The sequence below is a fragment of the Phocoena phocoena genome, chromosome 18, assembly GCF_963924675.1.
Source record: "Phocoena phocoena chromosome 18, mPhoPho1.1, whole genome shotgun sequence".
NCBI classification, from domain to species: domain Eukaryota; kingdom Metazoa; phylum Chordata; class Mammalia; order Artiodactyla; family Phocoenidae; genus Phocoena; species Phocoena phocoena.
Genome location: NC_089236.1, coordinates 66,574,934 through 66,602,593, shown reverse-complemented (window position 1 = coordinate 66,602,593; position 27,660 = coordinate 66,574,934). Strand labels below are relative to the sequence as shown.

Genomic DNA, 27,660 nt, shown 5'->3' with positions numbered 1-27,660 from the left:
GTGCCTACAATTTTATGTATTAGAGAGTGTGTGGCCTATAAATAAATACCTTAAGAAAGTTTACGAGTAGATTATGGTTTGGATTAACCCGTTTATTTTATGTTTATTAAGTGGCCATTAAATGTAATGCTCTGTGAAAGATATGGTAGGTATTACAAATAAAAATAATATACAGTGTACAGGACCTATAGTCCAGCAAAACATGTTATAGTAGAGAGATGCTGACAGTACTGACAAGGTTCTCAACCACTCTGACTCTAAATTTCTTTGTTTATAAAATGGCGATGCCTATCTTTTCTCTCTTTCTTTCTTTTTTTTTTTTTTTTTGGTGGAGGGGGACATTTCTTAAAGTTCAGCTAACATTTTCTGTTCCAGCATATCATTGAACATATACATTTTCTCCATTATGGATTTTTTAATTTGGTTATATTTAATCCAGGTATTTATTTTGTACAATTTTAGTTTTCAAATGAATTTGAAACCAAAGAAATCTGGGCTTCTTAACTATATTAAAAGTTCTTTGAAAGTAGTTATTCTATCATTTAATTTTTGTTCTTCCTGCGCTGCTTTCTTTCTTACATGGGTCCCAGTGCTTGGATATATAACCAGCACTCAGCAAATATTGACTTGAATTGAATGATTCTCCATATGCTTATAGATACTATTAGGAACACTTATGTGTTTAAATATCATATCAATGATAAGAAAAAATAGGATGACCTTAAAAGCAGCAGTCATTTTACTTTGACAAATTATACAAGTTTGGAAGAAAGGTCATTTATATACAGTTGGTCTATTGGAGATATTTTACATTAAATTCCCCTTTCTTGAGACATTAATTGTGACATAAAATATGGACTTTTCTCCCCCCCCCAAAACTCCTTTATCTTGTTTCTCCAGCCTGAGTGACCTTGTTATGAAAATCGATGCCCTTCTTTCCTCTTTACCTAAACATGCATCTCGGTATGACGTCACATTTCTTGAGGAGAATCACAGGTAAGATGTATTAGTGCTGTTTTTTTTCTGTCACTGCATCCTATACTGAATTATGGTTACCATATGTATTCACAATATAGCAAAAGTTAAAGTAGAATTAAAAGTTGTTAGAGAATAAATGTATTTGACAAGATAGGGAAAAGAAATTTGAGTTAATTATATTCTAGTAAATAAATGACATATATATATACACACACAGATACATATATAGGATATGAAGTTTCAAGTAAGTTAAATGTAGTATGATTTGTCTTATTCTCATCTTTCTTCCACATTCAAGATCATTGGGAAGTTTTGCAGTATAATCTTTATAAATAATAATATCTTTATATTCTCAATGTATAAAAGGCTCAGTTACTGAAGAATTCTGCTTAATAAAGTGTAGACATGTACAACAGAATGTCCCAAACTGTGTTTTATGGAACATTACTCTGAAGTGTTGACAGATATCTTCTGAGGGAAAAACTGTAGTCAAGTAAATTTAGAGAATACTGAATCTTTTGGGGTGGAGGAGTGAGATTTTCAGTGTGCATCAACATATTGACGATTATGAGATATGGTGTGGCTAAAAGAAAACAAAAGAAAAGTTCATTTTTGGTAAACTCAACAGTTGGGTAACTTATTCACGGAACACTTTTTTTGTTAAAAATTTATTATTTCATAAAAATTAGGTTTCCAAAAAGAGCCATCAGAGAAATACTGTTTTAGAATAATAAACTAGTTTATACTTTTACTGTATAATACTTCCCCTCTAAGATATTTGAAATAAAATTCATCAAGTTCTATCTACGTACATAAAATAATCTGAGTCCCCAGCAGGAACTTTTTTTTTTAATTTAAAAATTAAGGACCACTTAGAATGGGAAAAAAGAATCAGTTAGACATTATGTAACTAAACTATAGACATATTTTATTTTCTTTTTCTAATCACTGCTCTTATAAAGCTAAAATGAGACAAATTACTTTATCGTAAACTTAAAGTGGCTGGCACTTCTAAGTTTTCTGATTTGATGGTAGATGCGATCTTATATTGCTTCTGTTTACTCTATTACAAGATAACACGTTCTTTGGCTGTAGAAGGTCTATCTTTTGAGGTGTCTTCACACATGTATAGTAGTATCATTCTTAGGAAAAATTACTTTCTAAAGAGAAATTATCTAGCACTATTGGGAATGAAGTTTTTATTTTTTTCAGATAACTGAACTGAGATTCAATACTTTTAATTTTAAGTATTTTAAACACTTTTAGCAGAATTCTTTTTGCAAACGTCTTTGATTTCCTAAATACCATATGCTGAAATAATTTAACACAAATTAGTGACAACTATCATTGCAAACATTAATCACTATACTGTTACATGGTTATGTTATACTTAGGAATTTTGATATGTTTGGAACGGTTTACTCCCACATTGAATGTCTGAAACATTTGGTCTTTCATAGGTTATTGTTGTTGTAGTCTCTGCTTTCTTTCTTTAGCTCTCACATCAATCAACGTGTCCTGCTGCTTTTAAGCCTTCTTTTATATAGAAGGATATGATGTGACTTTGTGACAGTGGTTTACAATTCTCCAGTTCTTTTCTATTTATTTCTGGGCACTGTTACAAATATTTATAAATGGATCTGTAGTATATGTGTATTGGTATGCATCTATGTTTATACAATAATATATATTCATCTAATGCCTGCCTTTTTTTAAATGCAAAGTCAGTAACCTTCCATTTTTCTGAGTTCGTGTGTATAATTAGGTATTTAACTTTTCCTTCTGTGTGTTTACACATGTTGGTGTGATCTATTTATCCACATCGACTTTGGTTGTATGGCATAGCATGAGCTTTCTTGTCAAAAAAAAAAAAAGAACAGCTTTTTGATCCCAGTCTACCACTTACCTAGCTATGTGACCTCTCTTAGCCTCAGTTTCTTAGTCTATAAAATATAGATGATGATCCCTACCCTTCAGGGGTTTTGTGAGATTCAGGCCTACTGTCTTAAGTATAGTAGATATTTATTTAATGCATTGTAGCTATGTGTATTTGTTACACAAATAACAAGGTGCTTCTCACAACTTGGAAATAAGAGAACTAAGATTGAACCTGAAAGTTAAGCCATAAAATCAACTCGTATTAATCAGGGGAGAAATGTGAATACTTACCTTAAATGTAGGATCCATGTCAGCAAGACTTAATGATAATCTGATTGAAGGTCTTAATTTATTGAAGAAACAATGACTTCGTTGGATTTCATTTGTGTTGGAAGCCTAGAAAAAGAGAGAAGCACATTAGCAATGCCGGGCTGGGTAGTCTGGGTCAATCAGAGCAGTAGAATCACTGTTGCACACACACGTGCATGTGTGGTATATATGTATGCATATGTATATTGGGAAGTGTATAGATAAGAATTCATGTATGTATGTATGCGTGAATGAATGAATTGTTATAGGATTTGACGTTACACAACTGTGGGAGCTGGTTAAGTAGTCTCTGTAAGGCTGTTGGCTTCTGATACTGGAACTTTAAGTTCACAGGGCAGGCCATTAGGAAGAGGGGTAGCTGTCAAGAGGGGAGAGAGCAAGAGAGAGTTGTCAAGAGCAAGCTGGAATCCCACAAGTATGGACTGAAACCTGTGTCAGTTCTTGTTGCCTCTGACCTTCGTGCATAGCAGGTGTCCTGCAGAAGATGGGAGCCCTATCACAATGCTAAACACACATACGTGACCTAGGAGTCAGAGGGTAGGAGGAGGATCTTGGGGAAGGTAGAACCAGTGGGGGCCTCATGCCAATGACGTTGAGTCAGCAGATCAGTAACAAAGTGTGTGAGCTAGAGAATGGCTGCCGCCCCCTCCTGCCCTCCAGATATCCTGAGAATCTCTCTTCTGGCCCACCCACCAGAATCGTGAAGGAAAGGGAATTCTGGAAAATGTCATTCAGCCTAACCAACACACATACTACACAGACGATGGGAACTATGGGATTCTGATTCACAGAACCTCACAGAATTGGTAGTGGTCTGGGGGAAAAAACTTAAAGTAGCTGTCAACAGATGCCTACTTTAGCCATAGTAATGTCTCATGAAGCATATAGAAAACAACCAGTTTTGACTAGTGCTACAAGTATGACAGTAATTTGTAAAATTTTCACCAAGAAAACTAAAGGAATTAACCATTGTAGATAGTCTCTTTAATTTAAAACATCTGATTTGTAGCCCTGGTTTCTAGCAGCAATTATCTACCAGGATTTGTTGTCTGATTCTGACACTCCTGTTTAAACATTATTAACTCTTATCAACTGCATATAAAATAAAATGTCTTTCATCTCTCTAGGTCAGAAGACCCATTTTTGAAGTGAATTTTACATTAGCTTTTATTTGATTGCTGAGAAATTATTTCACTGCTGAAGTCTAGATATTTATAGTCTTCTTGTACCAAAGAAGACTAAGATCCCTGTAGTCTTAGAGGGGTACAGTTTGATTTGGTAAAATCTTTTTACCTTTGTAATATGTAAGATATTTAATTTATACATCTCCAGAAAAACTGATTTCCTATGTTATTGTAGTGTTAAAACAGTAATCAATTGGACTGTTCTGTACTTTTCATTAAATATATCCTTTAAACTTTTCATTAAATTAAATATAGAATGGATTATCTCCTACTGGCCTTTTCTGTGCTTTTAATGATTTTCCCAACATTTTCCTTTAAAGATTAGTCCGTCTTCTAACTTAGATCAGTGAAAGACAAAAACGGAAAGGTCAGAGGGGAGGAGGTGTGGAGAGGATGACTTAGGTCAAAATAACGTGAAAAATTTGGGTGTTTTTCCCCTGAGCTTTCCTGTTATAATATGTTGGGTTTTTAAAACTAGTAAGTTTAATAGAAGTACTGAATAGTTAATTCTGTCATTCTCAAATCTGAGAAAATATATTTAACACAGAAGCATCTTTGTTTTATTTATTTAATTTATTTATTTTTGGCTGTGTTGGGTCTTCGTTTCTGTGCTAGGGCTTTCTCTAATTGCAGTGAGCGGGGGCCAGTCTTCATCGCGGTGCACGGGCCTCTCACTATCGCAGCCTCTCTTGTTGCGGAGCACAGGCTCCAGATGCGCAGGCTCAGTAGTTGTGGCTCACGGGCCCAGTTGCTGCGCGGCATGTGGGATCTTCCCAGACCAGGACTCAAAGCCGTGTCCCCTGCATTGGCAGGCAGATTCTCAACCGCTGTGCCACCAGGGAAGCCCCTGTTTTATTTTTTTACGTTGTATGATCCATGAGAATTTGGGGGGCTTAAAATTATAAAGTTTTTTCACTATAATAGTATTGTTCTTTGAAGAGTTTTTAAAAAATCATTCGTCCATAATTTCTTACTTTCATTTTCTCTAGTTCTTTGCAGTTTTCTAATTTAGTGAATGCAAACATTAAACTTTTAAATTTGCATTTTCTTCTGTGAAATAACCAGGATTTTTTAATCCAGTGAAAAAGAAAGAAATTTATAAGAATGTACGTAGCTAAGATTAATTAGGCAATTGAATAAACTTAACTGATCAGTGTTCATCTTATTTTTTATTTTTCTAGCATTATAAAGATAAATTCTCAGGAGAATGATATGTCCTTTGATGTCATTGCTATTGTTGATCCATTGACAAGAGAAGCACAGAAGATGGCACAGTTATTGATTGTAAGATATCATATTTTATTAAATATTATATATATATATATTATATGATATATACTTCTTTTAGTTTGAAATTTATAATCTTTTCAGGTATGTTTTCAAGTATAATCAAATGTTTGCTCTTGATTCTTTCATACAACATTCTAAGTAGATTGTCATATTTCAGTGTAGAAAATGAAATGATGGAAGTATGCCTATGGTGTTATGGCAGTACCAGGTTAGGTGTTAATGTGGACATAATTGCTGTCCCCATCACCCGCAAAATTCATATGTTAAAGCCCTATCCCCAATGTGACTGTGTTTGGAAATAGGGCCTTGGGGAAGTAGTTAAGGTTAAATGAAATCCTATGGGTTGGGCTGTAATGCAGTAGGATCGATAGCCTTATGAGAAGAGGAGAAGAGAGATCTTTCTCTCCTCACAAACATAAAAAAGAGTTCATGTGAGTACACCACCACCTGGCAGCCATCTACAAGCCAGGAAAAGAACCCTCTCCAGAAACAATATGCCAGCACCCTGACATGAAATAAATTTCTGTTGTTCAAGCCACCCAGTGTTTTGTTATGGCAGCCTGAGCTAACTAATACAAGCCTCTTCCCATCATCATCTTTCTTACCCCAGGTGTGGAGAGTGGCTTCTGGAGAAGCTGATGTCTAAGCGTAATTAGTCTAATAAGCTTAAAGTATAATAAGTAACATTAACCAAACAGGTGAAGCTAGTGGAAGAAAGAACATGAAGGCTATGTTCAAGAGGTTTGGCCACTGTAACAAGAGCAAAGTAACAGTACCTTCAAGCCTGAAGTTGATTTCTGTCATCTCCCCATCCAAGTGTAAGCCACCTGGAGTTGCCAAGGCAGCTCCACACGTGAGGGACTCAGACATCTTCTGTACTGTTCAGCCATCCTCACGAAGCAGCTTGTTTCCAGCAGTCTAAGATCACAACATCATCTCTGTATTTCTGCAGCGGGAAGGGGAGAACAAGGGCCCAACCCCAAACATATTCCGTCCAGTTGCATCCCTCTGACCAGAATGTAGCCAGCCAGCCAGCCAGCCAGCCAGCCAGCTGCACCTAGTCACAAGATTCTTCCCCTAGGCACGTAGAGGAGAATGAACCTTAGGAGACAGATAGCAGACTCTGAAAGGACATTATGCGGCTTATCCTTGTACTGAAAATTTTAAAACTTCAAATTGTGATGCAGCTTTCAGTAGTTACATTTGAATAAGCTAGTTATGCTGGAAGGCTATGTTGTTTTCCTGATGATGTTTAAAATTTGGGGATACTTCTGTTTGAAATTGCTCAATACTGTTTTTTTTAAAGACACATCAAAAAATATTCTCAGAAGAGGAAACTATTTGTTCTTTGACAGTTTCCTTTTGGAAACAGGCAAAAGTAATTAGATATGAAGTCTGGTGAAAATGTAAATGATCAAGCTGGGTCATACTGGTGGATATTCTATCAAAATTTCAAAATGTTTCTCTCAGAAATTAGTTTGCCTTTTCAAATCAAATAGGAAAAATGGGTGATAGGTATGTGTTATAAATGCATTTATTAACGTGTACAAATAAGTTTGGAAACCCGTTGCCATTCTGCCTATTCAGTGTATAATCAGGGCAAACTTCATTCCACAGCTGATTTGCTTGCCTCATTCTTTCTTTCTGCATGTGTATACCTTCAAACTTGAACTTCTTTAGACACACTATTCATATTATTCTCTGGAGAACAGAGATCAGTAATCATACCTATGAGGAATGGGGGTAGTATGATTCAGTCCCTTATGAATCCTATGGGGATTCATTATCCAAAAAGAAATTGCTTACCTCTGAAGCTTTTACGTAAACATAGAATTTAGGAATAAGAAGTATGGGTTATACAGAAATACAAAATGTGGAATTGCATTCCAGCTTACATCATTGGTAATAGTAGCATACTTGGTTTCTGAGCAACTCAGAACCTCACATAGCATATTATTTCTTACTATAGAGAAAATGTATGCTGTAAATTTGTGCTATAAAGCACAAATTAATTTACTGGAAAAAATGGTCAGTGTCTCATTTAACACTTGGAAGAAACAGTGGCTCAGCAGCCTCCATGGTAGCTAATAGGAGTGATAGAACGGGACTTAAAACTCAAAGCTCTTAAATCTTTGGTCTGTACATTCTAATTTCTCCTCAAACCTGTATCCTTTCCCTTCCATATATCTGTTTTATTCTTCTCCTTTTACCTATGTCCTTCGTTGTCTAATATCTTTCAAATCTTCACTGACTTGTTGCCTGTATGGAGGTGGGGACTATCAAAATTAACAATTCTCCTACTTCAGTGCTCTCGGGCAGGGGTCCCCAACCCCGGGCCACGGACCAGTAGCGGTCCGTGGCCTGTTAGGAACCAGGCCGCACAGCAGGGGGTGAGCGGCGGGTGAGCAAGAAAAGCTTCCTCTGTATTTACAGCCGCTCCCCATCGCTCACATTACCACCTGAGCCCCACCTCCTGTCAGGTCAGCAGTGGTATTAGATTCTCAGGAGCGCGAACCCTACCGTGAGCTGTGCAGGAGAGGGGTCTAGGTTGCGCACGCCTTATGAGAATCTAATGCCTGATGATCTGAGGTGGAGCTGAAGAGGTGACGCTAGTGCTGGAGAGTGGCTGCAAATACGGATTATCACTAGCAGAGAGGTTTGACTGAACAGAGACCGCAATAAATCGGTTGCTTGCAGACTCATATCAGAACCCTACCAGTGAGCGACAACAAGCTCAGGGCTCCCACTGATCCTGCATTATGCTGAGTTGTATAATTATTTCACTATATATTACAATGTAATAATAATAGAAATAAAGTGACAGTGAATGCAATGCACTTGGATCATTCCAAAACTACCCCCCACCCCGGTCTGTGGAAAAATTGTCTTCCACAAAACCAGTCCCTGTTGCCAAAAAGGTTGGCGACCGCTGCTCTAGGGAAATAAAAAGAAAAGAGAGTATTTTATCTGTATGTAGCCAAGACCTTCCTACATCTTTTACAATGTAGATGAAATTCCAAAAGGATCAGGGCACCCTTGCCATCGTTGTTGTGAGGTCACACTTTGTCTTTCAAGTCAAGGTTCTAATAATTATTTTACTTGTTCTTCAGTAGTAAGGAAATTTGGATACCAATAAAGAAAGTCACACTAGGCAAAAGGTAGGCAGCATAACCTTTGGGCAGTGAAATCAACTGTGTGGATTCAAATCTTACTTCTGCCATGACTTACTGTGTGATCTTGGGCAAATTACTGTATCTGTCTGTGCCTCAGCTGTGTAAAAGTAGCTACCTCAAAAGGATGTTGTGTGAATCAGATGAGATAACGGATGTCAAGTATTAATGTAGTAGCTGGTAGATAGTAAATGCTCAGTAAGTGTTAGCTATTAATTTCAAATATGGAAATTTTTTCTAATAGGTACTTGGCAAGATTATCAACATGAAGATAAAATTGTTCATGAACTGTAGGGGTAAGCTTTCAGAAGCCCCTTTAAAGAGGTGGGTCTATGTGAACATAATTTCATTTTGAAAAATTTGCAAATGCTAAAAGGAAAAAAACCATAATTACGGCATCTGTTGTTTTTTTCTTCACAAAATGTTTAACTGAAAGAGATCAGAAGATCAGAGATAACTTATTAACCTTAATTGATATAAAACTAAAGTAACCTAACCAGTAAAATTGACCCCATCTAATTACAGAATTTACATGGTTTTATGTTCATCCGTGGGTGTTTTTAAAAATGTGATCTAGGAATACCTATTTAGAATTATACGGTTTGGGGCTTCCCTGGTGGCGCAGTGGTTGAGAATCCGCCTGCCGATGCAGGGGACACGGGGGTTCATGCCCTGCTCCGGGAGGATCCCACATGCCGCGGAGCGGCTGGGCCCGTGAGCCATGGCCGCTGAGCCTGCGCGTCCGGAGTCTGTGCTCCGCAACGGGAGAGGCCACAGCAGTGAGAGGCCCGCGTACCGCAAAAACAAACAAACAAACAAACAAACAAAAGAAATATACAGTGGGCTCAGCAACATGGATGGACTTAGAGATTATCATACTAAGTGAAGTAAGTCAGAAAGAGAAAGACAAGTACCATATGATATCGTAATATGTGGAATCTAACATATGATACAAATGAACCTATCTACAAAACATAGACAGACTCACAGATATAGAGAACAGACTTGTGGTTTTCAAGGAGGAGGAGTTGGGGGAGGGATGGATTGGGAGTTCAGGGTTAGCAGATACAAATTATTATATATGGAATGGATAAACAACAAGGTCCTACTGTGTAGCACAGGGAGCTATATTTAATATCCTGTGATAAACCAGAATGGAAAAGAATATAAAAAAGAATATATATACAGTATATGCATAACTGAATCACTTTGCTTTCCCGTTTGTTCTGGATCCTTGCTTTATCACATAGTCCCTGGTTCTGTATCTCTAACCTCTCTAGTAGCCCTCTTCTTTCAGTCTTAAGAGTTATTCAATTTTTAAAAAGAAATAAACTTAACTTCCTCTCCTCTGGAGCCCTGGCTTTTCCTCCTCTTCTCCAGTCTTTGTCATCTCAGCTTTGCACAAATGTGGCCAAGCCCCCTCTTCATCTCTCATTCACCGGTACCTCCACTGAAGTTGGGCTTTAACTGAATCACAAAGAAATTGCTGTTTGCAACATCCATGGGATACTTCTTACTTAATGATGTTTCTGCTGCATTTGACAGTACCAGCTACTTGGTTTGGACTGTGTTCTCTCCAGGGTCTCCGCTTACCCACTCTTCTTTTTTGACTCTGCCGGCCTGCCTGCCATAGGCAGCTTCACGGCTGCCAGTGATGAGCGCCCCTGGGGTCACACTCAGCATAAGTTCTCCTTGAGTGCGGGCTGCACCTGGTGATTTGCTTTCAGTGAACAGAATATGGCAAAAGTGATGGCATGTCTCCTCTGCAATTAGGTTGTAAGAGGCTGTGACTTTTGTCTTGCTGGCATTCTCTCTCTCTTGCTCTTGTGTGCTTCTCTACGCTTGCTGGAGATGCCCTTGTGGCAAGGACTGAAGGAGGTCTCCAGCCAACCACTAGTGAGGAGCTACTGCCCTCATGCCGGTGGACCTTGAGGAACTGCAGGAGCCTAGGAGTGGATCCTTCCCCCATGGAGCCTTGAGATAACCACAGCACAGCGGACACCTTGATTGTAGTCCCAGAATAGTGACAGTCAATGTTCTTAGTATTATAACTGTTTCTTATTATGTAAGATACTAGGGGGTGAGGCTAAATACATTAAGATTGCTGGTACTTCTAAAAGCTCTGTTAATAAGCACCTGCTTTAAACTCACTCCTGTTGGTTTTTAATTGCACTTTTTGAATTAGTACCAGAATCTTAGCTTAAATTTTACTTGCTTTCTGGTTATCATTTCTCTTCATGTTCTTAATGGTGCTAAGAGCTAATAAAAATCACTAAAAATAGACCATGCTCAAACTTTGAAGAAGGATCAATGAGTGAATACAGATCATAAACTGCTGGAACCCGCATAAGTCAGTATATCTTAAAGGGATTCTAATCGTGTTCATTAAGAAATAATTAACAAGGGTATATAATATACACAGTCTTATAATAGATAACAGTGTAAACAGAATAATGATTGCCTACCATTTACATAAGCATTAACCTCAGTATAGAGTGTTTTTAGTCTTTAAGACTTTAGTGTGTTTTAAGTCGTTAGCGTGTTTTTAACTTAAGACTTTCTGGTCATGTTTTTAAGCCATTTTCAGTTTTAAAATATTTTAGAAGAAATCTCAGTTTTGGTCACACTATGTATTTTATTTATGTTCTACCAACAGCTTCTACCGTTTTGTTCTGGAACCGGAACTGACGTTACCACCTAATGATGTTACTGGACCAGTGGCAAAATTCTTGGATATCCCTGAATCACCCCTTCTAACCCTCAACATGGTTACTCCTGAAAGCTGGTTGGTTGAAACAGTACACAGCAACTGTGACCTTGATAATATTCATTTAAAGGATGTAAGTTACAAAGAAAGAGGAATAGGATAAATTCTTATGAGCTGTTATTCCTGTACCAAGTGCATACTCACTGCTCACCAGAATTTTCTCCTTTATGATTCTAGGTCCTGATCCAGTCTTTCCTTTGATTTTCGAGTTTCCCTAACTTCCAAATTCAGCTTCTCTGGTTTTATGGGTTCTTAAATGCCCTCACTGTTTTTGTTGCTTCAGAAGTGCTACCCTAAGATGAACAACGTAGAAACTATGGAGACAGATGAATGGCAGTTTAGGACAAAACCATTAAGTACCTTTGCCCTTCAGGTTTTGTTTTTAACTCAGAGAGGAACAGTTTCATCTGAAATTATTTTTTGCCCCACAGCTCATAGCCAGAGAAAGCAGTTCCAATGAGATGAGGGTAGAAAGCAGGAAAAAGTTTGCTTATATACTTCGGGCTGAGTGCATTCTTTCCCACCACCTCCAGTGTGACCCTTGTCCGGTAAATGACCGGACTTCTCTTCCCCACCTGTAGTCATTCAATCCACAGCACACACACAGACAAAAAACAAAACCACCGACAGGAGACTATTTTATAATATTCGGAGTCTTTCCAAACATTCTATTCAAAATTGGAAAGGCATTCAGAAAGCACAAAAAAAAAAAACCAGAAGCATTTTAGGAGAGTTTACCTAGAAGACATGTATCTAGAAACTGGGGTGGCTGGGGGCAGTACTTCCTTCTCACTGTCCTCCCCGTTGCCCGGTCCTGCACAGCCTCTGACCTGTTTCCAGTTCTGCATTTGACAGCTCCTTCAGAAGGTAGCCATTACCTTGACCCAGGCATAAACTTTTTACCTCTAATAATCTGGTTAAGGTTGTTCATTATTTGTTTCTCATGCTTTTCATGTGTCACCTTTTGTCTAAAGATTTTCCTTCTAGGCAGCTTTCTTCTGATTCACTCATGTGTAGATTCTGTGGGATCCTGAGTCACTTCCCTGGAACATACTCACCTATACGACCAACTTTACCCACCCGGAGAAGAACCTAAAACTCAGTCATAGCAGTCATCTGTGACTCAGTCATCAATCGGTCCTTCAAATTGAGGGAAAAAATAGGAAGAGAGCAAAACAATGAACTCCATGAGGGAAAGTTCAGAAGTGAATTTGGCATGAAGTAAAAAAAATCCTGTTTCCTCCACGATTAGTTGGATCTCTTTTGGTCTATTGGTTCTTCATTAAGAGAGTTAGTTCAGCAATATATATCGGTAAATAACTTGAAAGACTCTAACCAAAAGGGTAAAAAGTTTGCGGTGGGAGAATTAATGCAGCTTAAAGATTTTAAATTGAGTCTGCTGGTAAAAAAATTTTAGTTTCTACTGTACAGTTAATAGAGATTAAACATTTTGTTGTGAGTGGCAAATATAGCAATGCCTTTTTAGAACCTATTTAAATGAACAGTATTTTAGAAGACTAAAATAAACAGAAATAATTTCCCCTATCGTCGTAGATTATATGAGTAAACAAAAGGAAATTACAAATTCTAGCAGCTGTAAAAGTTAACTACCTCTAAGGCTCTTCTCTTCCACTCTGTGCTGTACATACTTACGGTATTACCTGCAACTATCCTAGAGAAGTATGAAATAACAAAGACATGTGCTCAAGTAGAAAGAAGGAGTTGTAGGTAAAGGAAAAAAGTGAGACTAATAATGAGAGATGTGTCACTACACACTAGCTTGTATAGTCAGTACTCCTTGCCACATCTAATTCCCGAACATTATATAACCACCTGAAAAAAGCTTGATCTAGAAAGAGTCTTCCTTCCCAGGTCTTTGTTCACATGGTTTATTGCACAGCCGGCATTAATGCCATTATTAAAGGTGACAAAAGTGGTTCTAGGAAAACTTAAAGTGTGACAGTTACTTTTACCTGGAGTTCAGAGGTGGTTCTCAGAGCTTGTAACTAGAACTGCGTCCAAAGGCTCTCCGGTTATATTTCATCATAGCCTTTATCTGACAGATGTCAAAATACCTGAAACAATAGTGATTGTTTACCCAGTAAAGAGGAAGTGAGTAAATAAAAGATTGCTGAAGGAAAATGGTGTGTGGCTATGTTAAAAGGAATTCACAGAGAAATGCATTAGCCCCTTTTGAAATATAAATAATTTAGACATCAGTTTTATTGACAAGGCATTCATTACCAATGTAAATGTCAAAGAATTCCTATTTGAATGCCATAGATAATATTAATAAACCCAAATGTTAATCTTTATAATCAGACTTATAATTTTATTAAAGGAGGAAGCTAAATCCTTAACTATTCAGTCACAGAATAATACAATAAACACTTCTGTTTAGAAATACTAATATGCACCAAAGTTATATTGGAAAGATATTAAATTCATGTCTCATGTCAATAGTTAATATTTAGAACAGATTAATAAAAATATAAAGGAGATGTAAACATCAAAAAAGATCACTAGCCTTCCTATTCTTGCTAAAAATAAACCTTGATAATAGGAACTAATTTAACTCAAATCACCTTTATGAAATTATTATAAAACTTTAAATATTCACAAAATTTTAAATACTCACTAGAAAGTACTCTTTGAAAAACGAATTTGCTATTTTTAGTGTTGTGGTTTGAATAAGTCAACACAATTGATGTCTGTTATACAAATATATAAGGAAGAGAAACTTTCACATTAATGTATTATAAATGAAGATATTATTTAGTCACAAACTGATTGAATGTATTTGAACTCTGCCCTGATATCTAATTCATAATTTAAAATAGTTAAACTTTACTTCATAATCCCTCTGGGGTAGTTTCCTTGTCTGTAAAGTGAAGGAGTTAAGCTAGATGATCTCTAGGATTTCTCATATTCTGAGACTATCGCATAGAAATCTTTCTATCCAAAATGCTGTAAGGATTGTGGATACAGGTTAATGAAGTATATGAAGTTCATCACTAGAGTAGTAATAACTCAACGACTAATTCAGAGTTCAACTAAAGTCATTGAAACAAATGCTATTTTCAAACAAGTTACTTATTTCATGTTCTTAAAAACAGTAAAATTATAAGAACAGGGCTCAAGAAAGAAATACTGTACACAAGTGCTATAATTATTTCTGTAGTAATTATAGTCAAAGAAAAACAACTATACAGTACAGAATATTTTCAAATACTCTGTATGCTAAACACCATTAAAAGTAGTATCAAAAACCTCGTAGTGTGAAATAAAATTAGAGATAGATAGCATCATTATCTTATCTGCTCAACAAAATTTGCCAGACTATATAAAAATCACTTACCATTTGATTTATTTTTATGTTTGGTTATGTTTTTCATGTGATGTAGAGAAAATACTTTCTCCCTAAAATATTTATTATAACATTTGCAATAGAGTAAAATCTGGAAACATTTGGAATGTCCAGACATTTAAAAGGATGTTTTAAAAAGAGGACGTGGGGCTTCCTTGGTGGCGCAGTGGTTGAGAGTCTGCCTGCCGGTGCAGGGGACGCGGGTTCGTGCCCCGGTCCGGGAAGATCCCACATGCCGCGGAGCGGCTAGGCCCGTGAGCCATGGCCGCTGAGCCTGCGCGTCCGGAGCCTGTGCTCCGCAACGGGAGAGGCCACAGCAGTGAGAGGCCCGGTTACCGCAAAAATAAAAAAGAATTAAAAAATAAATAAATAAAGGACTTGTTCTTAGAAAACTATATTTAATGAAAAAGGTTATACTTTCTTAGAAAAAAATTATGGAGCAAAAGAAGAAATCAGTGCATTGATGTGTATATGAATGTTTAGTCTGTAGGTAGTTTCTATTTTTTCCCTTTTACACTCTTATATTTGCTAAATTTTCTTTAATGAGCATATGTTTTTTTGAGTGCAAAACAATTCACCGTTAATTGTTTTTAATTGCAAGAAATGTGATAATGATGACAAGTTGGCCTTCTTGCCAGGTCTGAAGCAGGAGATCTAGGGCACAGCCAATGAAGCAGATTCTTTGAGTGCTACAACTTACTGAGCCACCCATCCATTCTCACATCTCTCCTGCTTGTGATTTTGGTGCATGTATCATGATGTTGGAGTAGAGCTGATGTCATGGGAAAGGAAGAAAATTCATCTTGAGCTTTAGTGTTCAAGAAATTGATTCAGCTATTAGGTTCACTTGTCTAAAAGAAAGACTTGAGGTTGCCCCCAAAAATATATTGGCTAATATTAAAATAATCACATATGTTTATTACAAAATTTACATTATGAGAATTAGTAACACCAAAAACAATGACATATTTCCTCCGTAGATTGAGAAAACTGTCACAGCAGAATATGAACTAGAATATCTACTGCTCGAAGGACATTGCTTTGACATAATCACAGAAGAACCTCCTTGGGGTCTGCAGTTTACACTGGGCACAAAAAATAAACCTGTTGTGGTTGATACAATAGTGATGGCCAATCTTGTAAGTATTATACATACTCAATGGATGATACTTAATTAGATGTTTTGGTGAAATCCTCCAAGTTTTCCTAATAATATGAAATAATTTGTATCCTACTGTTACTGAACAGCTCCCAGAAAAAAATCCTTGAATAAAGTAATTAAATAAAGCGAACATGAAGGGAGTCATACTTTCAGAATGTGCTTTTAAGGTTATTGCAAAGTCTTCTTCCTTGGAATTCATTTGTAGAAATCATTCGTTCCACAGTTAGTAAACACTTATCTTGGAGTATTCATGAATAATCTTTCTTGAACAATTGGACCTCATTTTCATTCATATAACCATGATCATGTTTTTCTCATCTTAAAAGGGATATTTTCAATTAAAAGCAAACCCAGGTGCTTGGATACTGAAATTACGCCAAGGAAAATCTGAAGACATCTATCAAATAGTTGGGTGAGTTATATAAACCACTTTCAAATTTTTATATATAAATAAGTTTTTAGTGTGATATGACCAAGATCATCAAAACAACTAAAATACTCACAAATGCCATTAGTATAAAACAAAAACTTCTTATAAAACTGTGACATTTGTTCCTATCATTGTTTTATTTCAAAATATAAAAGGTATGACTAAAGTATACATCTTGTTCTTTACTCCATCTCCTAATTTTCTATAGACTTTTCCATGTGTTAACATAATGAACATCTTTATCGTTTAATGACTATATAGTATGTATAGCATCTTATATAGCAAAGCCATTATCTGTGAGTTATGTTCAGTTTTTCATTTTTATAAATAAGAATTGGTTTCTTTCACAGTAAATTTCCTACTCATTAATGAGACTAGTATAAAGCAGGGATCATCAAACTTTTTCTATTATAGGAGCCAATAGTAAATGTTTAATGTTTGAGGGCACATATGATTTTTGTCAGTATTTTCTTTTTCAACAACCATGTTAGAATGTAAAAATCATTTTTAGCACAGGGGCCATACAAAAATAAGCCACCAACTTGATATTGCTCACCAGCCATCGTTTGCCAGCACCTGGTAAACTCTTTTTTGTACCCCTTAATATCTGTAGTGTTCATTTATTTCAATAAGTATTTATTGGGCACCTATGATTATAACAAGCAGTGTGCTTAACAAAGGTAATATATGGGCAGAGGTTATTGTACCTTTTTTCAATGCTTTTTTCCCCTTTTCCTTATAGTGCCTAGAACATAGTGTCATTCAACAAACATGCTTAATAATTTAAGCATACAAAGCTGGGAATGCTGAATTCTTCTTTTTAAATCTTTTTTTTTTATTATTGAATGAAAGATTCTTTAAATTCTATAGTGCTTTACAATTTTCAAAAGTTTCACACACACTATTTCATGTAATCCCATAATAACCCTTTTCTTCCCTATCCCTATAGTGCCCCCCTTTCCCTCTCCCCACTGGTAACCACTAGTTTGTTCTCTCTATATATTTGTCAGTCTGCTTTTTTAAAATATTATTCACTAGTTTATTGTATTTTTTAGATGCCACATATAAGTGATATCATATTTGTCTTTCTCTGACTACTTCACTTAGCATAATGCTCTCCAAGTCCGTCCATTTGCCTGCAAATGGCAAAATTTTATTTGTTTTTAAAGGCTGAATAGTATATGTGTGTGTGTGTGTGTGTGTATATATACACACACACACACACAAAACAGCTTCTTTATCCATTCATCTGTTGATGGACGCTCAGGTTGCTTCCATGTCTTGGCAATTATAAATAATGCTGCTGTGAACACTGGGGTGCCAGGACTGGAATTGCTGGATCATATGGTAATTCTATTTTTAGTTTTCTGAGAAACCTCCATACTGTTTTCCACAGTTGGCTGCACCAATTTACTTTCCCCCCAACAGTGTAGGAGGGTTCCTTTTTCTCCACATCCTTGCCAACATTTGTTATTTGTGTTCTTTTTGATGATGGCCATTCTGACAGGTGTGAGGTGATATCTTGTTGAGGTTTTGATTTGCATTTCCCTGGTGACAAGCGATATTGAGCATCTTTTCATGTGCCTGTTGGCCATCTGCATTTCCTCTTTAGGAAATGTCTATTTAGTTCCTCTGCCCATTTTTTAATCGGGTTGTTTGTTTATTTGATGCTGAGTTGTATGAGCTGTTTATATATGTAGATTATTAACCCCTTATTGGTCATATCATTTGCAAGTGTTTTCTCTCATTCAGTAGGTTGTCTTGGTTTTGTTGATGGTTTCCTTTGCTGTTCAAAAGCTTTTAAGTATAATTGGGTTCCATTTGTTTATTTTTGCATTTGTTTCCTTTGCTTTAGCAGACAGATCCAAAAATTACTGCTGCAATTTATGTCAAAGAATGTTCTGCCTGTTTTCTTCTAGGAGTTTTATAACATCTGGCCTTACATTTACGTCTTTAATCCACTTTGAGGTTATTTTTATATATGGTATTAGAGAATGTTCTAACTTCATTCCTTTACAATTAGTTGTGCAGTTTTCCCAGCACCACTTATTGAAGAGACTGTCTTTTCTTCATTGCATACTTTTGCCACCCTTGTTATAGATTAAGTGACCATAAGTGTGTGGGTTTATTTCTGGAGTCTCTGTTCTGTTCCGTTGATCTGTGTGTCTGTTTTTGTGCTAGTACCATACTGTTTTGATTACTGTAACTTTGTAGTATAGTCTGAAGTCAGGGAGCATGGGGAATGCTTAATTCTGTGATAGGGTGAAGGGTAGGAGGAAGTCAGTATTGACATTAGAAATGAGATAATACCTCAAGAGAGTTTTGAAGAATTATAGGAACTTACTGCTAGTCATACGACAGCCAGAACATTCCAGGAAGAGGATGGAGGTACAGATCTCTCATCTAAAACTCTTAGGGCCATATGTGTTTTAGAATATAGCATTTTCCAAATTTTACAAAGTTATTATATTATGATGTATTGAGCAGGGTCTAAGAAAGCACTTCATTAAATATCATTTCTGTCACAAACGTGTGAAATTCACACTAAAGGAATATATAATGACTGTAAAAGAAAACAAAAAGACAAGACACAGGTGGAGAAAATATTTGCAAAGCATTATTCAACAAAGAATTATATAAAGAACTATCAAAATTCAACAATAAGAAAACTTGATAAAAAATGTGCAAAAAACTTGAGCAGACTCTTCACCAAAGAAGATACATGGATGTCAAATAAGCACGTAAAAAAGACGTTCAACATTGTTAGTTATAAGGAAAATGCACGTTAAAACCAAAGTGAGATACTGCCACACATCTATTAGAATGTGTAACATTAAAAAGACTGACACTAACAAGTGCTTATGAAAATATGGAGCAACAGGAACTGTCATACACTATCATTAGGAATGTAGAATAGTACAGCCACTTTGGTACAGTTTAGCAGGTCCATAAAAATTTAAATACACACTTACCATATGATCCAGGCATTTCACTCATAGGTATTTACCCAACATAAAAGGACATATATGTTCATACAAAGACTTGTACATTAATGTTTATAGCAGCTTTATAAGTTGTAAAACGGTAGGTAATTAAGACAAATTATGGTGACGGAAGTCAGATCACTTGTTGCTTGGAGATGGAGGGCGGCTGGGGTGGGGAAGGGGCAGGTAAGCAGGCAAAGTGTTGGAGATAAACAGGTGAATAAAACACAGTTCCTACCCTTCCACAATTCATCCCAGTAGGAAAGATAGTTAAGGAAATGAATGACAGTAAAACGTTTTAAGTGCTACAAAAGAGTGCTGTGGTGGTACAGAAAATAAGCAAAATACACTGTGACTTTATATTGACTCTTCTTATAAAAATCATGGTTTCAAAGGATAAATTTGCTTCATCTTCTTTGGTCTTTGCAAACTATACTGCCAAGAACTCTGTGTTTCTAAATCTGCCACTATTGTTTCACTGTTGTTTTTTGCAAACAATTAGGTAAGCTGTGATTCAAATTCCTTCTCTGCCACCAACTCTGTATGAGTTTGCAAAAGTTTCTGAAGTCTTTATTTCCAGATAACAAGAGGGGATAATCCTACCTGTCTTGTGGGGTCTTGGTAAGGACTACATGAGATTAGTGTCTCATGTCCTGAGTAAATGTCCATTTCCTCCTCACTTACTCTTTCTTTCTTCTTTACAATTACATATATTATTGTATATTGTATATGTATATTGTATAATATATATGCAATATGTATTATAATATGCATAGTATATATTATGTAAAACAGTTACTATATTAGGTTCTATTTAATCTTCTTTACCATTATTTGTTATTATACACAGCCTATAAATGGATGGTTTAGGGAGAAAATAGCCCCTGATTTAATATTAAGTACCACTAACAAATCAGTGCAAAACTGATTTTTCTCACTCACAGTTAGCCAACTCTTGGTGATGGAAGGAATTTCAAATTTGTTTATGTTCCTTATAAATGATAATATCATGAATTTCCCTCAGCCATAATTTACTTAACTCCAAATATGATTAATATGTCACTAGATAGCCAGAGTGGAAAAAACATAAATGATGCTACTCTTTGATTTTTTTGAAATTAAAGTTTCAGTAATGAAAAACAGGTCAATTTGAAATATGACAAAAATGGAAATTCTGTTTATCCCAATTTATGATTTAGTTCTAATTGATATTACATTTATATTTAAGCAAAGTATTCTTGAAATATGCTGAAAAGCTAAGCTAAAGTAACACTGACATGAGTGTCTAAGTTCAGATTTTAAAACCATGACTATATAATTTGATATTTTTAAATTTGCCTTTTTGTTTATTAGGCATAATCCTCACACATGTACTTTTTATGTCTATCCATGTTTTTATAATCTTTAACTGCAAATCATCTACCCATACTCTGTGTTGACTATTATTTACCTTGAATTCAAAAATACTCAATAAAATTATTCTCTCCTAGAAAATTTTTGTAGCGCTACTAAAATCAGACAAATGCTTCTCAGATTTTCCTCATTACACAGAGTAGCAGATGCTTTACATATACATATATATTTTTATATATGCCTTCAACATGCTAAATTATTTTGCTAGTCTTTTTCACTTGAAATCTTCAGGAAAACAGATTACCTAATTCGTAGTTATTTTACACCTTTGAAACTGATCAGCTTCTCCTGTGCTTTATATAGAAGGCAAGAGAGGTTTCAGAGCTCTGCCCACTGGCCCTGGCGGTGGTTATAGCTCACTCTTTGTGAAGCCCTTCTGTGAGCTCTTAGAAGGTCTCTAATTGCTGCACCTCACTCTCGTTTGATTCCCTGGTCCCAGTTGGTGCATCTCTATTCCAGGTGACTTCTCTAGCATCTTCCTCGGTCTCTGGGCATCCTGGGCTATACCAACAGCGTATTTCTGCTGAGGTCTCCTCATATCTCCAGGTTGCTGTTTTGGCAGGATGCGTGACTACCCCATGATAGCAAAACCAAATCTCTCCTACTTGGCTACTTCTGACCCATGAGAAGTACTTACACATCACTTGCCTAGCAAACTCTAGGAGTGCAGGCTGGTCTCAAAGGCAGTAAGAGTGGTAATAAGTCAGTCCTCAAATATCAGTCCATGGTCCATTTTAACTTTCCCAGACAAGAGCCAAATGCAGTCCTCTGTGTCTCACAACTTCAGGAAAGTACATTGCAAAGTGCTTTCCCCTTAAAGCATCTGCCTTACTGAGTTTAGGATTAGAAGATAGTGCTCCCCACACTTCCCCAGGGGGCGTGTAGAGGTGCACACTCACAGCCTGGCAACAGCTCTCTCCAGAGACGCTCTTCAGCCTTCATCTCACTCCTTTCCTCCTTTCAAGTGCCTCAGTTGAAGCGTTTTAGTATCTTTTTAGTACCCCACCCCCCAAACGTTTAGTTCTTTACCATCACATTGCCGTTAGTTAAATATAAGCTTGACCAGATTCACTATTGATCATAGGTTTTATATGTTTCTTTCATCTTTCACATTCATTTTTGGTTTGGGTGGCTGACTTTCCATATCAGAGACGGAGTTAACACAGGGAAATGGATTCTTGATTGGACTAGGAAGGATTGGAGGAGCTAGCTCTCCAGGAGAGCTGGCTCCCAGGACCAGCCCAGGAACTCACCAGCCAGAAAGAACTGCTACCTCTCCCATGATCAGAAGAGTGAGAAAGCATGAAGCTGCTCCACTAACCCGTCAACTCCCTGTCAGTCCCCAGAGAGCTGAGTTTGCACACTGGAACCCTGGCATAGACAACCTCTAGGTCTCCATGACGTCGCTTGCCCAAAGAAAACAGGCATCACTGCACTGACCCTCCCTCACTTGTAAATTCCAAATCACATGCACATGTATCTGTTTAGTAGAATCTAATTATTAACCAGAACCATAGCTGTAAAAGAATCTACAAACAAAAAAGAGTTTTTAGCTTTCTAAGCTCTGCAGTATATGCTAAAAGGTGGAACGGGTATCGCCTGCCATATCACGATATGCACCAGATTTCTACAGATATTTTCTGTAGAAACCTTAGGGGTATACTCTTGATTTTAAAGGCCTGAAAACGTTTTTGCCTTTCTTTGGCTTATCTTCTAAGTCCTGATAATAGTACTGATTATAATTCTCCTCAGAATGCTTGAAACAAGACTTCTTCATCTTATTCTACCATCCAGTGTTTTGGATTCGAAATGAGAGGCCGTGTGATTAACTTTTCCTTTACAAAAAATTAAATGATATTTATAGTTGGAATTCCAGGACAAATATGTATGCGTCCTTTTTTGTAAAGTAATACTTCCTGATGTGTGATGAATCCTTTCATTTTGAAGTCAATGGCTTTTACTGAGAAATATTCTCTCACGTCTCTTATTGAGAATATAAATGATTTGAGTGCTCCTTTTTTCCCCTGTATTAACTCCTTGTCAGTGAAGCCCTTGTCCTCTGACTTCCTGGCTCGTTCCCTTCATTTCAGCGGCTGACTGTCTTCATGTATCCAGTGGGTTTTAGTTGCTTAGTGTTACTTACACAGGTGTAACAGTGCAGTCGTGAAGAGCCAGACTACTAGGGCTTAGTCTGGATCTAGGATAATTATTGTACCTTCCTCAGAGGATGGGTGTGTGGATTACATGAGTTAATATCTATAAAGTGCTTAAAATAGTGCCCGAAGTAGAACAAGAATCGTCATCACTACCCCCTCTACCATGTGGGATGGAGGAAGTTGCTTTAGATCTTGTACGGGCCTAACTGCAGTGTTGGGCCGCCTCTGTTCTGGTCTCAGTGGATGGTGGATCCGACAGCTGAAGTTGCTGATGTCCTTGAGCAACATTTGGGACTGGAAGCTCTTGCAAGTTTTTAAGAGATTTGACGTTTCTACTACATAAGTTGGAATACTTTCTTTTTTCTAGTGGTAAATGTTGGCAGGGGCTGTGCCTCGTGCCGCGGGTCAGGCACCTCATCTGAGGCACTGCGAGTGAGAGTCAGAGACGTGTGAGTCGGCATAGCCCTAGAATCCCCAGGTTTTTATTTTAGAAAAAATTTCAAGCGTATGTTATGTCTGACTGAATGCAAAGTCTCTACTAATTTGACATCTGATTGCTTTCCCTCTTTGAAAAAATTCAGTTTTATGGTAAATGCTTTTTACAGTAGCATTTTTCAGTTCATAGTGAAAATAGTATCAAAAAATTTTTGAGCAAAGCTGTCATGTTTGATTTATTTATGCAGTGTTGAAAATTAGACTATGAACTACATAATGTGTAATATAAAATAGATCCAAGTGGTGCAGATGGACATGACAGACACATTTTCAGTCTTACAAGTTTAATGATATACTTCAAATTTTGGCATTTGAAAATGGCTAGTAAATAATGAAAAGTAGTTGTATGGTGTAGATTTCCTTTGATTATGCTGTATAAACAACTTATTTTAAAGTCTAGAAAATGTTTCATATTTTAATTATCATTACAATATATGAAAGATCTGACTTTTGTGATAATTTTAGTATACAGGAATAAAGATAAGCTATAATCTGCGCTTTCTGAGTGACTAGGTGATATCAAATTTAGTGAGTTATTTTTGTACGATCTTAATTTGTATTAAGTTAAAATTGGATAATTTTGAAAATTGTAGTGTATTGCAGCGTATCTTTTTTTTTTGCGGTACGCGGGCCTCTCACTGTTGTGGCCTCTCCCGTTGCGGAGCACAGGCTCCGGACGCGCAGGCTCAGCGGCCATGGCTCACGGGCCCAGCCGCTCCACAGCATGTGGGATCCTCCCGGACCGGGGCACGAACCCGTGTCCCCTGCATCGGCAGACGGACTCTCAACCACTGCGCCACCAGGGAAGCCCTGCAGCATATTTTAATTGACTATAGAAACAGCAGATATGACATATACACAAATGATATTATACTTATGTCTATTGCAAAATGAATTTTTTCTGTTATTTGTACCATCATAATTGTATGTCTTTTCTTAAATTGATTATATTTACATGTTTTTTCTGCTTCTAGGCATGAAGAAACTGACTCTCAACCAGACCTAGGAGAAGTCATTGTTGTGCTAAACAGCTTCAAAAGCAAAATACTGGAAGTACAAGTGTGTGAGGCCAAAGCTCTTTACAGGCTTTGTTCTTAGTATTAAGAATTCTTTTTGTGTCCTTAATTAATTAATTTTTATTTTACTACTGATTTCACAGTTTTAGTACCTAAAATCTCATATTGGAACTCTGGCAGTGAAAGGAAGAAGAGGATTAAATCATGAAGGGAAAGCAGAGAGCTTGAAGATAGAAGAGAAGAAACGATTTTTTTTTTTAAGTTATGATGTGTCTACTGTATCTACTATATTTGTAACCAAATTATGTTATAAATTAGGCTTCAGAGATGAGATCCGGAATACAGGTTGAAAAGTTACCCCTTTCAACAGGAAAAAAAAAAAGTGATGTTTCAAAAACCAGAAAAGTTTTTAATGATGGCAGGTTTAGTTCTTTTGGACAAACTCACCTACTTAAAATCAGTAAAAATGCTGGGCGAAATGTTTCTAAAAAATTTTAAAAGCACTGAGGAGCTGACAATAATGATAATAAGGAAATACAAAACCAAAATTAAAGGGAAAATGAGAGCCTAGTGAAGTAAGCAAGCACCGAAGCTGCTCTTATCCCAGGAAAGCTGTTGTTGCCCTGAAACATTTGTTCATCCTGGTACACTTGAACTATCATTTTGATTTAATTTGCGAGGTGATGGGGACAGAAATTAAAACCCTAGACCCACATAAAGTGGGTAATCTATTAGAAGACCCTCTCTGCAATAAGCTGGCTATAGCTTCGGGGTAAGGATGAACCATAGTAAAGTATACCACGCAGTCTTTTAGCTCAAATTGGTATCACCTAAGAAATCAAAGGAACCCTGAGCCTTGAATTTGCACTAAAATGGCTCCAGATTAATAAGGTTTTACAGGCATCTGACAGAAACATCCAGATATCTCTGGAATAAGACTACTATATCCAAATAAACAAAGAAAACCAACAGAAACGGCAGATGACAGAGAGCAGATGCAAAAACACTCCATATGTTAGAATTATTGACACAGACACTGAAACAACTATGCCTAAAGTGTTTAAAGAAATAAAAGATAGGCTTGAAAACAATTGCAGGGAATAAAAAACTATAAAAAGTGCATATCTGATATTTTTTTAAAGTAAAACTTCTAAAACTGAACAATACAATGACCAAAGAATTCAGTGGGTGGCTTTAACAAGGCCTCAGGAGAGAACTAGTGAGTTGGAAGATAGACCAAAAGACATATCCCAAATTCAACTGACCTTATAAAAGAGGAAACTACAGCAGAGAGTATATAAAAGGCATAGAGAATAGAGTGAGAAATCTAAGATACCAGGATTGCATTTAAACATGGCTCTGCCACTCACTAGCTGTGTGACCTTGGACAGATTACTTAACCTCTTTCTATCTCATTTTCCTTATCCATAATAGGAGTTAATGATGAAACCCTCCTTATAGGTCTACTATAAGGATAAGATAATTTAGCTTTATGAAGTACTTTATGAGTGTTTAAAAATAAAATCCATTTAAATGGAGTTCCAGAAGGTGAGGAAAGACAGAATGAGGTACAGGTACTATTTGAAGCAATAATAGCTGAGAATTTTCATGAGTGATGAAAGGTACTAATTTGCATATTCAGGAAGTCGAGTGATTCCCAAGCAAGATAATGAAAAGGAAATCTACACCTAGACTCTTGTTAATAAAACTGCAGAAAACAAAAGACAAAGAGAAATCTTGAGAGTAACCAGAAGAAAAAAGGAAAATTACCTTCAAAGAACTATAGTTAGCCTGACAGTTGGTTTCTCAGCAGTAATAATGGAAGCCAGAAGATAACGAATGATATCTAAAAACACTGACAGAAAAAAGGAATGTCAACCTCGTATAATTCACCCTGAAAAGTATTTTTCAAGAAAAAACGTAAGGTATTTTCAGACAAATAAAAAACTGGATTTGCCACCAGCATGCTCACACTAAAGGAAATTCTAAATGGTATACTTCAGGCAGAAAAAGAATTATCTCAGATGGAAGATCTGAGTTTGAAAAAAGAATGAAGAGAAAGGAAAATGGCAACTCTGCGGATGAATCTGTGAACAGTGAATATAAAAAACAACAGTTATGTCTTAGGATCTTAAAAATCAATTAAAAAATAACAATAGCATTTAAGGCATTATATAAATAAGGGTGTGTATAATAACATATAAGGTTCTTATATTGACCAGGACAAGGATTATGATTACTTTTAGACTTAAGGGCAAATCTGAACGCTTTACATTTCTAAGATAACCAGTAAAAGAATAGAAACAAGGCATAATGTCATAGTGAAGAGGAAAATGGAATGAAGCAAATTAATATAAATGGACTAAGAAACAAGAAATAAAGCAGAATACATGCGCCATTGAAGAAGCACAAAATAGTAAGTAAGAATTTAACCCAATTACATTAAATGTAAATGGACTACATGGTCCAGTCCAAAGACTAAGATTGTCAGACAGGATTTTTTTTTAAATCCCACTCTGTGTTTGCAAGAAGGAACATCTAATATATAACAATACAGTTTCAGGGTAAAGATGAAAATAAAAGTGTGGCGAAAGTATACTAGGCCAATACTAACCTAAACAAAGCTTGTATGGCTATACTAATATCAGAGATATTAAAACAACATTATTAAAGGTAAAGAAGGTTACTCTATATGTGTATATAAGGCAGAAATAGAATTACCAAGAGAAACTGGCAATTCTCTATAATACTGGGATATTTTTAACATACGTCTCTCAGTACTTGATATAACAGGCAGACCAAAAACTCATTAGAGATGGAGATTTGAGCAGTGTGATTATAAATCTTGACCTAATAGATGTATATAGAACACAATAGCCAATAACACCAAATGAACAATCTTTCAGACACAGACATTAATAAAAATTAGCTTTACGTTTAGTTGAAAAGCAAGTTTCAACAAATTTCAGAAGAATGAACTCATACAGAGTATGTTCCCCATCTACAGTGCAGTAGAAATTAATATGCAGAGGTAACTAGA

General features: G+C 36.4%; 1 protein-coding gene across 1 annotated transcript in view; it reads left to right on the top strand.

Annotated features, from left to right (window-relative positions):
* Nucleotides 1-27,660, top strand: part of UGGT2 (UDP-glucose glycoprotein glucosyltransferase 2) — a 163,637-nt gene that overhangs the window by 108,704 nt on the left and 27,273 nt on the right. Inside the window, exons 24-30 of the mRNA XM_065895938.1 lie at nucleotides 901-996; nucleotides 5,552-5,654; nucleotides 9,075-9,154; nucleotides 11,487-11,670; nucleotides 15,945-16,103; nucleotides 16,453-16,538; nucleotides 24,579-24,663. Coding sequence (XP_065752010.1) covers nucleotides 901-996; nucleotides 5,552-5,654; nucleotides 9,075-9,154; nucleotides 11,487-11,670; nucleotides 15,945-16,103; nucleotides 16,453-16,538; nucleotides 24,579-24,663 — 793 coding nt within the window. The remainder of the gene's footprint in view (nucleotides 1-900; nucleotides 997-5,551; nucleotides 5,655-9,074; nucleotides 9,155-11,486; nucleotides 11,671-15,944; nucleotides 16,104-16,452; nucleotides 16,539-24,578; nucleotides 24,664-27,660) is intronic.